Genomic DNA, 14,952 nt, shown 5'->3' on the forward strand with positions numbered 1-14,952 from the left:
TAAACATTGACAATTCTCAACAGTATCATTTATTGGTCACTTGTGCTTGGTTTCTAAAAGTGATCTTCAAATGTGAGTATCCTGGGGTGCCATATTTGGTTGATATGCTGCTTTAGGCTTGTTGATTTCCCAGGGCACCTTTCCTGAAATGTATTAGTGACTTTTCTTCCCTGCCAAAATAAATCTATAACTCAGATTTACAGCTGTTTAAAATATGAGCACACATCTTAGGGATTGTTCTGGTTTCTCTTGCTCATGGAACCTCTTGTGGTACAGAGAAAAAAGGTACAGAGAATGTCAGCTGCAGTACTTGAACTGGAGATGGGTTAGGCTGGAAAAGCTCTCAGAGAATTAGGGAACACTTGGTTAAATTCCCATATAAGACATACTTTATTTTATGCAACAGGCAATGAATTTGTGGCTGTTTTTCAACAAATTTGAAATTGTTGAAGAGGTTGTGAAGGCAGGTTTATAGGGAGGATTTGACAAATTAATGGACAAGAAATCCATAAAAATATATTATATGGAGCACCTCTTAATATCTTTGCTACAGCCTTTGGGGATCCTGAAAAACATTGACAGCATGGAGTAGAAAGTGCCCAGATTTGCCTGTCTTTCCTACCCAACATCTCCTTTTGCTGCTCTTGGGGGTAGAGTGCTGAGTTTAAGTCAAAGTGCATGATTGTTCTAAGTCAGTGGGACATCTCTTGTATTCTTAAATATATCTTTTTTTCCTTTACAGCCTGCCCATTGGTAGTTAAAGATGGCAATAACTTTGCAGGTACAGTATTTTTGTGTTCATTTTTGCTTCTGATTTGTGGAATCATTTTCCTTACATTATTTTCAGAGTATTAGGCAATACATTTCCCTTCATGCTAACAGGCAATGAAACTCTTAGATACCATTGGTGTTATTTTTTTTTTTTGTATCTTCTGATGCAGTATTAATTTAAATTAATAAAATATGCCTTTTGAAATCTTCCAGGATTTAAAATGATGGAAATGTTTGGTTTGGTTGAAAAGGAGTTTTCAGCTGTGGAAGGGGTTTCCATGGAACCTGGTACATTTAATGTTTTCCCATGTTACAGACTGCACAAGGATGCTCTGGTATCCCAGCCTACCAAGTATGTATTCACATATAAATACCCAAAAACCATGCAAAAATAATTTTCTAGTGCAGGCAATTATTCATTTCAGGGACTAGTATTTTTAAGTCAGAAGAGCAGAGGTGCTCGTGTAGATCTGTGATACACTGATGAATAGGAAAACTGTTTAGTGCTCTGACCCTTCAATCAGTTTAATTAAAAAATGACAATTGTTGGTAAAAGTAGGTAAGCCCATTGGCTGTTTTGGTTTTCTCACGAGCCTGTTTCAGGCTTGTGTCTGTGTAACACCTGGCAATTTCAAGCAGGCCCATGTCTGGGCAGATTCCAGTCCGCAGCACTTTGTGAAGGGTGACTCTGGAATGCAGGCTGAAGTCTCAGAGAGTTCAGCATATCCTGGAAACAAGGGTCAGAATGAGAACCTGCTTCAGCTGTCCTCAGTCACTTCTACTGCAGTCTGTGTCCAGCCAGTCTGTGTTACAAAAGAAAATTAACACCCTTGCGTTGAAGTGAGTCTGTGTGAGCCCCATCTAGTACCTTCCCGGGAGGCAGGGCATCTTTCAGTCACAAGAACTGTATCTTGGGAGGGTTATGAAGGAGGCCATGAAGAATCCCCTGACTGAACTTTTACAGTCAGTCCTCAGAGAGGAAGTGATGGAAACCCTGTTTCTTGTATAAACAGTGTCTGTGTTGGGTTCCTCTCAGTCCAGACCCCCACTCTGTTTTAAGTGGCACCAGAGAGAAGCAGTGGCTCTGATGGATTACACGTGGGAAGATTAATGAAAAATATTGTTCAACTAAGATAAATAAGAAAGAAAAACAGTAGGAAATTGAAGGTTTATATTAGGTGTCATCAGAGTGTGTGATTGTTCTGTTGTGTCCCAGTTGGAGCTGTACTTCTTGATGCTGTTTCACATTGTCCTTGTTTTGTTTTCTCCTGCGCCTTGATGGACTGAAATGTTGAGGGATTAACATTTCTCACTTTTTTTCCTTTCTGCTTCTTTCTAATTTGATCTGCTGCTTTTATATGCTATTCTCTAGCATACCCAGTCTTACTGCTTCATTAGACTTTCACTCCTTTTCATGGTTCAGAGAACACCTTTCTCTTGATGATCCACAGGTATGTCTGAAAAATACCACTTGGCTTTGTCACTTCATCTGTGCACTGAATGCCATTGATTTTATTCTCCTTTTTGAGTTTTGTATCCCCAAACCTTGTGTTTAACCCACCCTGCTTATTGAATTTGCTTTCATTCTTGTACAATGGACACACTGTAAAGGCTTTTTCTTTTGTCTATTGAGTTCCCCCTCTTTCTCTATGGGAAATGGGCAGTGTAACATCACATCTGATCATCTGCTGACACTGTGCAGAATATATTGATATCATGTTAAATCTCTTTTCAGCATGATTCATACTATGTGCCAGAAACACTTAAAAAAGAATGGGTCCTATTTGGGGAAAATAAATTGTTTTAATAACTCTTGAGACTTCTTTCAGATCCCCTTCCTATGATTTTAAGGAATCAGACTAATTGACATTTAACATACAGTCAGTTGTCTCAGACAGTTGTCCAAATATTTCACTTTGGGATTTGACAACAAAACGTTAAATTCAACTTGAAGTAAGAAATAATGAATTTTTTGGAAATGACATAAAATAAAGTACTTCTATATCATAAACTTCCTCTCTCTTCTGCATAAATTCTAGGAAACCAGATTGTATTTCAGTATGTGATCTGTTCTGACTTCACTTTCTTTTGTATTGGCTTTGAAATGTATAAACTCCATTCTCCATATTTTATAAAGCTTCCTATAATAGTCTGTCACTCCTAATTTTAATCCATTTATAATGGTTTAATGACAAAGGACCTATCTATTAAGAATGGTCTTCCAAGCAATTTCCATTGTCTCCTAAATCAGACAATTTCAAAGGTCTTGAGAGTGGCTATTGTTTTTTAAAAGCTTTAAATATAATTAATTTCAGCTTTATTTCCTGACCTCTGATTTGATCTACAAATAAAAAGTTAAAATTTTAAGGTTAATTTTATAAATTTCAAGGGAGACAATAACTTTTACTTTCTTCATAAGCATTCTTTTAGAGTTATGAAGTCGAGTAGATTTTATAGACACTTATAATGCTTCTCAGTCTTGATTTATAAGAAAATATACTGAGTAATAGAAAGCATGTTGAGTGAAAGCATGATGAGTAAATCACCAGATTTAGTGTCGTTTCAGTTTCAAAGACATCATTTCTCTCACAGGTATTTGCATCCTGAAGGTCTCCCTTCTGATTACACCATCACGTTTCTCTTTCGGATACTGCCAGACACACCGCAGGAGCCGTTTGCTCTGTGGGAGATTTTAAACGAAGCATATGAACCATTGGTTGGAGTGATTTTAGATAGTATGTGTTTTGTGTTTTATCAGTCATTTTAACTGTACAAATGATTCATTCTGTGTCTAGTTTTATTATTGCCAGTGTTTCAATCTGCTGCCAGAACAACCACCTGAATCTGGTAGGGAGTAATCTCTAATGGATGGTTTTTAGATTCAATTTAACTGAGTTTTATTTGGAGTTGAAGTCAAATTTTGAGTTAACTGCTTTAAACTGGATTCCAAAGATCTATACTAGATGCAATTTGATGTGAGGTACTTTTGTGCTTTTAAGATTTCCAGTGCTTGGAATCTGAGTCCAATCAGATCTATCTCGATATAAGCCAGTGGTACTGGGAGAATATGTAGAGGAAATGCAGTCTGGTGAAAAGCAGAGTTAGGACCATAGACAGGAACTCGGTGGCTCTTCATTTCTGCTTGGTTTTACTTTCACAATTGTGCAACAGGGACTATAGTTTACAAGGTTTTACTGTTGAGAAGATGAAGCTACTGTGACACCTGTTCTTGATAGCTGCCAGTTTGTCACCTTGAAATAGGTGGGAATTAGGTATTTAGCCAGCTTGAGGAAGGGTTTTTCTTGTCCACCTCTGACAGAGGACAAATGAGAGAGTGGAACCAGGTAGATATGGGTGAGGTAGACTCAGAACTGCTGGTCCATCCTGCCTGTCAAACCAGGAAAGGGCACTTCTCTGATATGACTTGTTACTTGCAGGTCAATGTGTTGTTTATGAATGTGTTTTACTAACATTTGAGCTGTCATCTTTGGTCTGCTTAGTTAAATGCAAATTGACTCTTTCAAATATTGTATCAGGACTTTTCTTTAACACAGAGACCTCAATTTTGATCTCACACAGATGGTGGAAAAACTCTGACTTTCTTTAACTATGACTACAAAGGAGATTTTCAAACAGTAACTTTTGAAGGTCCTGAAATAAGGAAGATATTTTATGGGAGTTTTCATAAGGTTAGTAATGACAATAGGGAAAAAGAAGCACTCTGAACAAAAACTTGTCAGTTTTTCATGTTTCAAAATCGTGTTTCATGAGATCAATTACTGCCAAAAATAGTGTATTTTGCATCACCTACCTTACTGTCATATGTCTCTTTGCAGTATTAGATTGACATTAAACAAATCATAGTTTTTATCACAAAGCTGATGTGTTAAATTTTTGTCTCATACTTTTTGCCTATGTTTTAGAGTTCATTTAAAAATACATATCTTGAAAAGTAATTGAGAGATAAATCAGCTTTTTCTTTTAAGATTTGGATTGGCAGTGTCGTTCCAAATAAAATGTTCAGAAAAAAAATCTTTTTTTTTATCAGTTGTAATTTTAAAATATATTTTAAGGGTTATGCCACATTGAACTTTCTTTTGCTATTTGAGAACTTTTAACATTCTTTCTGAAAGCAGGTGAAGCAGCGCTGGGATTGTAGCACCTATTTGTTGTAGAGGGTAATTTTGTCATTGACTTTTTTTCCTGATGTTTGGATCTTTCCTAAACAAAACAAACAAACAAACAAATCCCTGAGAGTTTGCTCATGACAGGACAGTTGTAGTTAGTCCTCCCTACTGGGAGTGTCTCTTCAGTGAGGGACAATGAGGGACAACAGAGTGTGATCAAGGCAGAGGAAAGAATTTAGTAGTTGTGCTCTGCTTTCTGTACTGCATTTGATGTGATTTGATTTTTCCAGTGTAAAAACTTCCCTATGGCAGTATTTTCTGTCCATGTATACTTTACAAACTAAATTTTACTGCTTAGTTTTGGCTTCTGCAAGTGGCTGGCTATAATGGCTGTAATGGTGAAATCCAATGCTTTGTACAAGGAATGACCACATAAATCAAAGGTTCTGTGGGATCTGAGTGGTAAATGAACACTGTGCAGATCTTCTGTTGGGACAAATTATTTATTGAATAAATTATGTAAGTTGCCAATTTCTTTGCAGATGTTCCAAAAGCAGAAAAATAAACCAAATTCATGAAACAGATTGCAATCATGGAATAATCCAGGTTGCAAGGGACCTCTAGAGGTCATCTAGGTTATTTCCTTTGGAGTGTTCTTTGAGTTTCATTAGCAAACATGGAGTTAGGAGCTCATGTCAGAAAATGCCCCCCTTTTCCCACGGAAAGAACTCATTTATCTCATATGCTCCTTTGTATGTTGAAGCATTTTCTCTTTTGCTCAGTTGCATGTTGTTATCAGCAAGACCACGGCCAAGATAATTATTGACTGCAAGGAAGTGGGTGAGAAGACCATTAATGCAGCAGGGAATATTAGTTCTGATGGCATAGAAGTGCTGGGAAGGATGGTGAGATCCAGGGGACCAAGAGACAATTCTGCACCGGTGAGTGGAACAGGAAAAACCCTGTCTAACACTTAAAATATCCTAAAAATCAAATGTTTGGGAACTTTGCAGTTAGTTTTTAACTTGAAGCCAAGTGAATTCATTTTAAGTAGTAAAGACCCAGCATTTCAGAAATTCTACTAAAGCCTGTAGTAGTTGTCAACTTAGGCAAAATCTGTTTTTTATTGTTTTAATGAATGAAATAATAAGATCATTATTTTTGAAATTTTATTCTCAAATACATATGTAAACGCAGTCAATACATTCAGATATTACTTGTGTTCCAAAAATAATTACGTAGAGTAATATAATATATAACTCCTTTGCCTGCAATTATTTAAACTTTGGTTTTTAAAATTTTTTTGGTAACTATTCCCCATGTCTGTTATTCCCTCTGATTCTTTGTCTGCCCCTTAATTCACTGTTTGTTCACTAAAAAATTGAACTGGTTTGGCACAGGCTGTCCCCAAAACCTCCCCTCTTAGTATACCTAGCTCTTTTATAGTATATTTTAAGTGTGAGAGGTCTCCTCTGTCCCCCAGTTTAAGTGCTCATTCATTCCTCTGAAATTATTCTCCTAGAAGCAGTAATTGATTATTCTTTCTGCTTGACAACCAATGCATGTCTTTCAGTTTTGTTTTGTCTGGGGGGTTTTGGCTTTTTTTGTGCGTAGTAGTGTTTGCTAATTTTCCTTAAACTTTCTTGACCCTGGAATGAGTTTAGCAGAGAATGTGAACCTTGAACTAAAGATTGACTTGAATAGGAATGAGGTTTCAAATATGTATTTACTTGTTAATATATGAAAATACTCTTGTTTAGTAAAAAATAAGCCCTCAGAATATGTCTCTGTATGAAATGAAAGAGCTTTTAGGGCCCAAATTGATGGATAATAATTATATGAAGCCTGGAAAGACAATTACACAGAGAAACCTTTGTAGTCACATTCCAATAGAAACAGAAAGAGGCAGACTTAGGAAATCTTGGAATTAGAGAAGCCTTTGTAAAGAAGTGGAAAGAAATGTGTCTTTTGTTAGAACCTAGGAATCTATAAAAAAAAAATTCAGACTGCCCACTCACTGAAAAATTTGATTTTGTTCAAATGAACTGTAAAGCTGATGTAAGATTAGAAATGTGTAGATGAAGATGAAAATCCTTTAGTAGGGTTAAGCTGTCTTGTGGTATTACCATATATACCAAATTAGAAACAAATCAAGAAAGCGCCCAAACACCATCCTCTGAAGTCCCCATTCTGCACAATTTATCTTTATTGAGCAGTACTTCTTTAAATAGTCACATTTAAGACACAGATGAGTTGGTTTCCTACTCCAAAATTTGGAGGACATCAAAGGAATCTAGTAGGAGGCAGAATAGAGGTTCACAGAACAGCTACTAGATTAGTAGATCCCTTTGTTTTAGAGATGCTTTTTACATAAAATAAAAGTAAGCGGGCACTTACTTTGGAACAAAATTGTGGATGTTTTGTTCTAATTATATTCACATGGAGCAGTTTAACATTCTTGGAATGTTTTTAGTGTATTTTAAAAATAAATCAGTACAGAGCAGTCATTTGAGTTTTGCCAGACATTTCAATTTTGAGGAAATAGAATTGTATCAGAGTTGTCTTTCCCATCAGTATATACAGTGTGCAATGGTAAAATGAACAGGCAGGGATGGATGGATGGATGGATGGATGGATGGATGGATGGATGGATGGATGGATGGATGGATGGATGGATGAAAAAGGGGATTAGGCTCAAGGTGCCTAACCCTTTTAACACTCCTGAATGAGTCATCTCAGGATTGTATTGTAGCCAGAGCAATGAAACCTGACTGAGACCTGCAGCAAGTAATGTTTTCTATTCCTTCAGTGGGATTTAATGAAAAGTCCAGCTTTAAAACATTACCTACAATTCACAGACCTTCTCTTTGGTGATGTTTCTTCCTCTTTGAACCTTGTTTGCTTGCATGTATATATACTGTTAATAGTATTGTCTAAGGTGGTCTGTTGAGAAACATTTGCAGAGCTGTAGCCTGGTTAGATGAGGACTTTTCCACCTTACTGATTCTGCTTGTGGGGCTGGATATTTAGAAAGCAAAATCATTGTGAATGCATAGACTTATGAATAAATGTTTCAGAGTAGCAAAGAAAGTTTTGTTTCGGGTTTTAGCTTGAGTCAGAGCAACCCACATAATGTTTTTTTAAAAAGAATACTGAATCATCCAACATTTGGTTGGTGAATACAGCATTTCAGAAAATGTCTGTTTGCTCTTTAATTTACCAACATACTTTATTCCTATGGATGCCCAGATTGCCTAGTCCAGACAAAATGATTGCATCTACACACCTATCTATAAATTTTGTCCTACCATTGATCAGGATAACAGAATAGCTGGGGATGGACTGGGTTATGAAAAAAATGGCAATACAACTTAACTTCTGAACCTAAGGTGCTCTCTACAGAACCAGCTCTGGTGCTGCTGCATCCCATTTCTGGGATGTCTGATTTTCTTAAGAGCAGTACCATGCAAATGCCCAGGTATTCTGTGTCCCAGAGCAGTGTGTGCCTGCACTTCTATCTGCCGCTGCGCTAGTGAGGCCTCCTGGAATTAGGAGCTTAAGGATGTGCAGCAGAGGGACACAAAGTGGCTCTCCATGCAGCCAGCTTCCATTTGACACTGGCACGGACTTGTTGGACTCAGGGTGGGTCTCCATGGAGCCAAACTTAGAGTCCAAATGCTGCCTTCATGCTGCACTTCAACTGTCTGAGGTGTTTTGTGTGGTGCCAGCTCACTCTGTCTGCATCTGTAGTACAGCAAATCCACAAACGAGCTAATCTGCTGGCAGGTGAGGAGAATGTCTATTTATATGAAAGTATGCCTTTATTTAAAATATAATATTTGAATTTTATAAGGAAAAAAAATGAGGCAAAACCAAAGGTGCACATATGTAGTTCATTTTAACAGCTTTAGAAGCAATGCAGTTATAAGAAAATTTTAAAATTTATTCCTCTGTTCTGATCTTAAAATAATGCCACTGAAAATATTGGGAACAAACCCAGCATTCTGTCTCTAGCAGTTCCTCGAATTTTTTAACATGTGGGGTTAATTTAATGGGATGTTCTGTTCCATACCATTCTCTATTCAGTATGCACACAAACAAGGCATGGAAAAAGAATAGAAATAGTAACAGAAGAAATCTTCATCTCTGTAGACCCCTTTGTTCAGTGAGGGCTGTAAAGGAGATAATTGGTTTTACCATTGAGTCCTATTTGTTATATTGCTTCTGAGTTCTAGCAGCCACTATTTTTAGCGTATGTGTGTGTTCTTGCAGATTAAAGTCTTGTCCAAACCATGTTCCCAGATCTGTGATGGGAATTTTCTCTTCTGCCCGATATTGTCACATGGTGAACAAGCTTTTCCCCATTCTTAAGCTATCATTGCCTGGGGATAATATGGATAAGAGAGGGCATATTCTAAAGTAAAATTAAACTGGAAATCATGAGAAATATTATTTGTGGCTCAGCTCCAGTGTAAGTAATAGTCTACAGAAGACCTTGTCCCGGATAAAATCTGAACAGCAGACCAGAGGGTTAAGAGGAGTTATTTGGAGAAGCTAAACTCTCTTTAGCCTGACTCTTGATGTCCTTTTTTCTATAAAGAGATAATTGAAGACTCCATTGGGCAAAATAAGGAATTTAAGCAAGGAGTGGGGGAAAATTCAACAAATGCACCATTTAACCTTGAACAGCTTTGCTCAGTTCATGTAATGTCTGATAGTTCAGATGAGTTGGTTGGACATACATTTGGTAGAAGCAGTGGATTAACCATTTAAGTGTTGTTTTTGTGGCTAGCTGCTCGAAGTCAGAAGCCTTTGTCTTGAGTGCTTGAATCAAGTTGGCTTTGCTTGCTGATGGCTCCATTTTGCACTGATCTTACATCTAACAGTCGTATTGTACATCACCCTTGTTTTGAAACAGCTGCAGCTACAGATGTTTGACATTATTTGTGCTACCTCATGGGCCAATCGAGACAAATGCTGTGAACTTCCTGGCTTGGTAAGAAACCTCTTTCAATAACTGCAGAATTTACCTTTTATTTTCTACTTTGTTGATACAAATGTTTTATTGGAAATGGATGCTTAAAAGTTTTCGAAAAAGCCCATCTCTGCTTGGATTACTTGTCCTGTTGAAAGTCAATTAGAGGTAATTTTCTAAATCAAGAGGGTGCTTTTGAGTACTATCTTAGACTGTACTAAATACTATATCTTAGATTGATAAAATACCTAGCATTTGAAGTTCTGCACATCATTCTTCTCCTATCTTATCCTTTCCATAGAGAGATGAGGAAAATTGCCCTGCCCTTCCTCATGCTTGTTCCTGTTCAGAAGCCAATAAGGGTCCCCTTGGCCCTCCTGGACCACCGGTAAGGTTTTATTCAGCTTTGTAGTGAACTGTACCAAATAGTCCACTGGCCACCTTTATTTCAATGCTGTGAATATACTGCCATTGTATGACTAATAACGTTAAATTACACTTTCAAGTGCTGGTAAAGAGATAAAATCATATTCAGTTTATAATGAAGATGCTGTGAATTAGTAAAGAAGGATTATGCTGAAGCAGTGGGGGTATTCTTTAGACCCGGAACCCTTTTTATCTGTCTGTAGCATTAGATACCTCATAGGTAGTGCCATTTATTTTCAAATTTTTAATCACCTCTCTCTGTCTACTCTAGCAGATGTGTATTAAATATAGCTTGGAGTTTAGATTTCTGAAATGCTCAGTTTACAGAATTCTTATCAATTAAAGATATGGAACATGACAATGCCACTTGTGTAGTATGTGATGAAAGAAGACTTTTTTGTCTTAAAAGCCTAAGTAAAATATTTTACTACCTAAGTAAAATATTTATTGGAAAGTAGAACTGGAAGTACAGGTTCTTCTGAAAGTTCCTAAAGGCAGAGAGGTACCCAAGAGCCGTGAAGGGAAGAAATAATGAAATAATCTGCCTTTGTAGAAAGTTGAATTTAATTTTTTTTACATTTTCCAGTGAATGAAATGTATGTATGCATGTAATGATGAAATGTACACTGTTACAACTGTTACACTTTTACATATGCTTAGTGGTGTCATTTTGATGGCACTCATGAAGAGTTTGTTGTGTAGGTGTTAAGTAAGTGTGTGTCTAAGTTCCTTGTGTGGAACTAGATAGTCTCTTGTAGAAGACAGTTATTTAACTGTCCCTCTGTGTCAAAGTAGTATCTTAGATGGAATAAATCTCCTTTCTCTTCATTGACTTGTGAAAACTCGAACAATGAATTAGCCCAGACTTTGGAGATATAGGCCCACTAAATTTTGAGAACTCAATCTTGCATCCCAAGGCTGATTTTTATCAGTTTAGAAAGGCTCTGTGATGGTCCATTACTGATTTGGTTTAACAAGAATCCTGACTGGGAGATTTGTTGAATGGTCATGGTTTTTTTCTGTTACAACTAGACAAATATGATTGGTATCTTAGGGCTGCTTGCTCAGTGAGTTTGAGATGAGGCTCTCTTGTGAAAAGTTTGAGCTGAGCATTTCTTGGCTCATACTGTGTCCTGGATGTTCCAAGGGCGTGTTTTTAAATGAAGGAGCCAGGGAAGAAAGTGAAGGAAAATGTTTTTGGTGTTAAAGTGCACCAATTACATGAGATGCATGTTTAACAACAAAATTGACTTGCACATAAGGCCTTCAGAGCGTAGGTCCTAGCAGACATTAATCCTCCTGACAACTCAGAGGGAAATCTTTCTGCTAGAACTGTTATTCAAGCTCTGGTACAAAAAGCTGGAAATAAATTCAAGAGGAAATTCTCTTAAGAGCTGCATCTTGAACAAGGAGAAATTATTCTGTTCTCCTATTTGAATATAGGCTATTAAACAAGTGTGGATGAAAGTTTTAATTCCCACATTTTAGCATCCAGTTTCTGTTCTGTGAAAAATGGGATAATTCACATTAAAATGTCACTTAAATTGAGTAGTTTGACCACATTTCACAGTAAAATGAAAAATGTTTGAAAATTATTTGACTATTGTTATAGTTCAAAAGATATATGGATCAGGAATTGCTAAGGCTTAACCCAGTAGTAAAATAATGTACTTCTATATATTACATTTAGGATTAACCATATTTTGAATAGCATAGTGCCAGGCAAGAGGAAGCTTAAAATCAAGCAGAAAAATCACTGCCAAGGCAGGGAAATATGTGATTCTGGAACTCAGCCTGGTATAAGTGATGCTTTTTTGCCAGAGTTACATGGTAGAGCTCTGAAAACAAAACAAACAAAAAAACCCACAAAAATAAAAAGAAAACGAAACAAAAGCCCAAAACAAAAACAAACAAACAAAAACAACCCAAAAAAACCCCAAAAACAAAGAAGTTCAAGGCCTATGAAAAAAGCAGACCAAAAAAGAATAAAGTCACTGTTCATCTCTGAGCCAACCAAAAGTCAGAAAGTCATATGTGCTATGTCTGGTCAGGAGAGCTCCAAGTCATTAATATGTCATGTGACTTTTCTCCAAGCCAAGGATTCTTCTGTTTAAGAGATCAGGATCCTACCATGTAGCCAGTTTTAGACATTAAGCTAAAAACCCTCCAAATAAAATGCTTCCATTTCTTTGGGACAGTGACTCTAGAAAGAATTTTTGACCTTTTAGAAAATGCATCATTTCAGGTAAGACAAAGTGTTGTTTAGAGTTAAGATTATCTGGCAATTTTCATCATGGGATATTGTTTTCATGGCTTCATTTTTGGCAGAATTTGATCCTGCTCTCTGAAGTTCCCCACACAAAGTATAAATGAGATACATGTAAAACTAATGCCTGCATTTGAAAGGAATGCTGCAGAATTGAACAAGATGAAGGAGACAAAATTATTGAAGGATTGGACAAGTTTAATTGCCAAACAAAAAAGCTTTTAGTGCTTCAAAGGTTTTGACTATTAAAAAAATGAATATGTGTCTTCATAACAGTAGATTAAGACCAATTTCTGGGAGAAAGCACTGGCTACTAAAAAGTTATTCAAAATAAGGGAAGGCATAACAAGAATTTTTGGGCAGAAAAAGAAGCACAAAAAAAAAATTGAAATTAATCACAGAGGCTTAGTAGTGCTGGGGAATAACCACCAAATCAAGTTTATAAAAAAAAATGAGTGGGCCTGTTCTGATGTTTTTATCTTAAATAAATGCTCTTTTAGAAATTGTGCTTTTACCAAGCAAGGTTACTGGGTTGGACATGAACAATGTACAACGCTTGTTCAACATGAACAAGTGTGCCAACTTCAGCATGAATCCCAAAGCATATCATTTAATGGCTCGACATGAGGCTATTTTTAAGCATATATTATTTGTAAAAATGCGATCCATTTATGAGAACAAAATGGGAGAAAACTGTGATTATGTTTATGTTAAAAAGTTGCAATTATTGTGCTGAGGAATTTTTTGTTCTCAGAGTTAGGAGTAAGGCTGAGGAAGGAGAAAGGACAGCAGATTGGAATGCAGAAATACGAGTATCTGGAATTTTGCAACTGGCAATTGGAACTTGGTTCCATGGAGAGCATGGGATGAGATTTGAGAGTCAGAACTGGCCATGGTGGAATGAGTTGTGGCCATAGAGATGTGGGATGGAAGAGAGAAGCTTGAGAGAGCTGGGAGAGGTAGTGGAAAATTGTTCTGTGATCACACATGTGAAGACCATGTCATGACACCTTCAGTGAAGGGCCACAGTACTCTGGGGTTTCCCGACATTTCTGTTATTTCTCCTATTTAAAGTCTCATAGATATTGCATATAAGCACATTTTCTATTCTTACTGCTTTAATTTGACCGCTGTTATTTTTGTAAGTACTTATTGTAGCCCCTAAAGAGTTCTATTCAGTTATGGCGTCCAGTTGTACAAGGTCCTTTCTGAGTACAGTGGTAGGCAGAATACCTGTAAAGCTCATATTCCAAGAGATTAGGCAATATACTCAGATGGGGGAAGAGGGAAATTTATGTGAAAAAAAATTTATTTATGCTGTCCTAGAACAGAAAGCACATGTAGATGCTATTGCAAAACACATTCATGGCAGCCATCCACAGATATATGGTACTCCAGTGTCTCAGATGATACTAATAAAAAAGGCAGAAGTTGGTTAATAAATGATGAGCAGATGTAGGCATTGCTGAAGAAAGCAAAAAAGAGAAAAATCTCCAAAAGAGCATTTAACCTAAGAACAGCTCTAAACTAAACCATGGTGTAGGTCTAGTAAGCTCTGGAGTTGTCCTTGCTGAAAACTATCACTAAGTCATTAGAATCACGGAATTATAGAACTGTTTATGTTGGAAAAGACATTCAAGATGATTGAGTCCAGCCATTAACCCAATACTGCCAAGTCTGCCACTAAACCATGTCCCCAAGTGCCACATCTACACGTTTTTTAAACACCTCTGGGAATGTTGACTCCACCATGTCCCTGGGCAGCCTGTTCGAAAGCTTGACAACCCTTTCTGTGAAGAAATTTTTCATAATGTCCAATGGAAACCTCCCACAGTTGTTTCTCTCATGCTGTCACTGTTACCTGGCAGAAAAGCCTGACCCCCACCTGGCCGCAGCCTCCTTTCAGGGAGTTGAGAGAGTGACAAGGTCTCCCCTGAGCCTCCTGTTCTCCAGGCTAAACACCCCCAGCTCCCTCAGCTGCTCCCCATCAGACTTGTGCTCCAGACCCTTCCCCAGCTCTGTTGCCCTTCCCTGGACACACTCCAGCCCCTCAATGTCCTTCTTGTACTGAGGGGCCCAGAACGGGATCTGAGATGTGGCCTCATCAATGCTGAGTGAATGGTCACTGCCCTGGTCCTGCCGGCCACACTGTATCTGATACAGGCCAGAATGCTCTTGGCCTTTCTGGGAACTCAGCCTCTAACAATGTGATTTTGGTGAGAACAGACAGATGTGCAGGAGGTTTCAGCAACTGGAAGGGAACCCATGGCCACATTTCCATCCGTATCATAGCTTTCAGTGTTGTTTTGATTCTTACGTAGTGTGCATTCTTGGCTCTGAGAAGTCACATCTGTGTTTAAATCTGTTCCTGTGCATGGCCACACTTC

General features: G+C 37.5%; 1 protein-coding gene across 5 annotated transcripts in view; it reads left to right on the forward strand.

Annotated features, from left to right (window-relative positions):
- The window catches only part of COL14A1 (collagen type XIV alpha 1 chain), a 114,611-nt gene that overhangs the window by 76,551 nt on the left and 23,108 nt on the right, over positions 1-14,952 (forward strand). For all 5 annotated transcript variants that reach the window (XM_038129163.1, XM_038129159.1, XM_038129160.1 and 2 more), the window contains 7 exons: positions 743-781; positions 985-1,123; positions 3,364-3,506; positions 4,351-4,460; positions 5,681-5,839; positions 9,817-9,894; positions 10,175-10,261. In XM_038129163.1, the coding sequence (XP_037985091.1) occupies positions 743-781; positions 985-1,123; positions 3,364-3,506; positions 4,351-4,460; positions 5,681-5,839; positions 9,817-9,894; positions 10,175-10,261 (755 nt within the window). The remainder of the gene's footprint in view (positions 1-742; positions 782-984; positions 1,124-3,363; positions 3,507-4,350; positions 4,461-5,680; positions 5,840-9,816; positions 9,895-10,174; positions 10,262-14,952) is intronic.

This window comes from Motacilla alba, chromosome 2, assembly GCF_015832195.1.
Source record: "Motacilla alba alba isolate MOTALB_02 chromosome 2, Motacilla_alba_V1.0_pri, whole genome shotgun sequence".
Taxonomy (NCBI): Eukaryota; Metazoa; Chordata; class Aves; order Passeriformes; family Motacillidae; genus Motacilla; species Motacilla alba.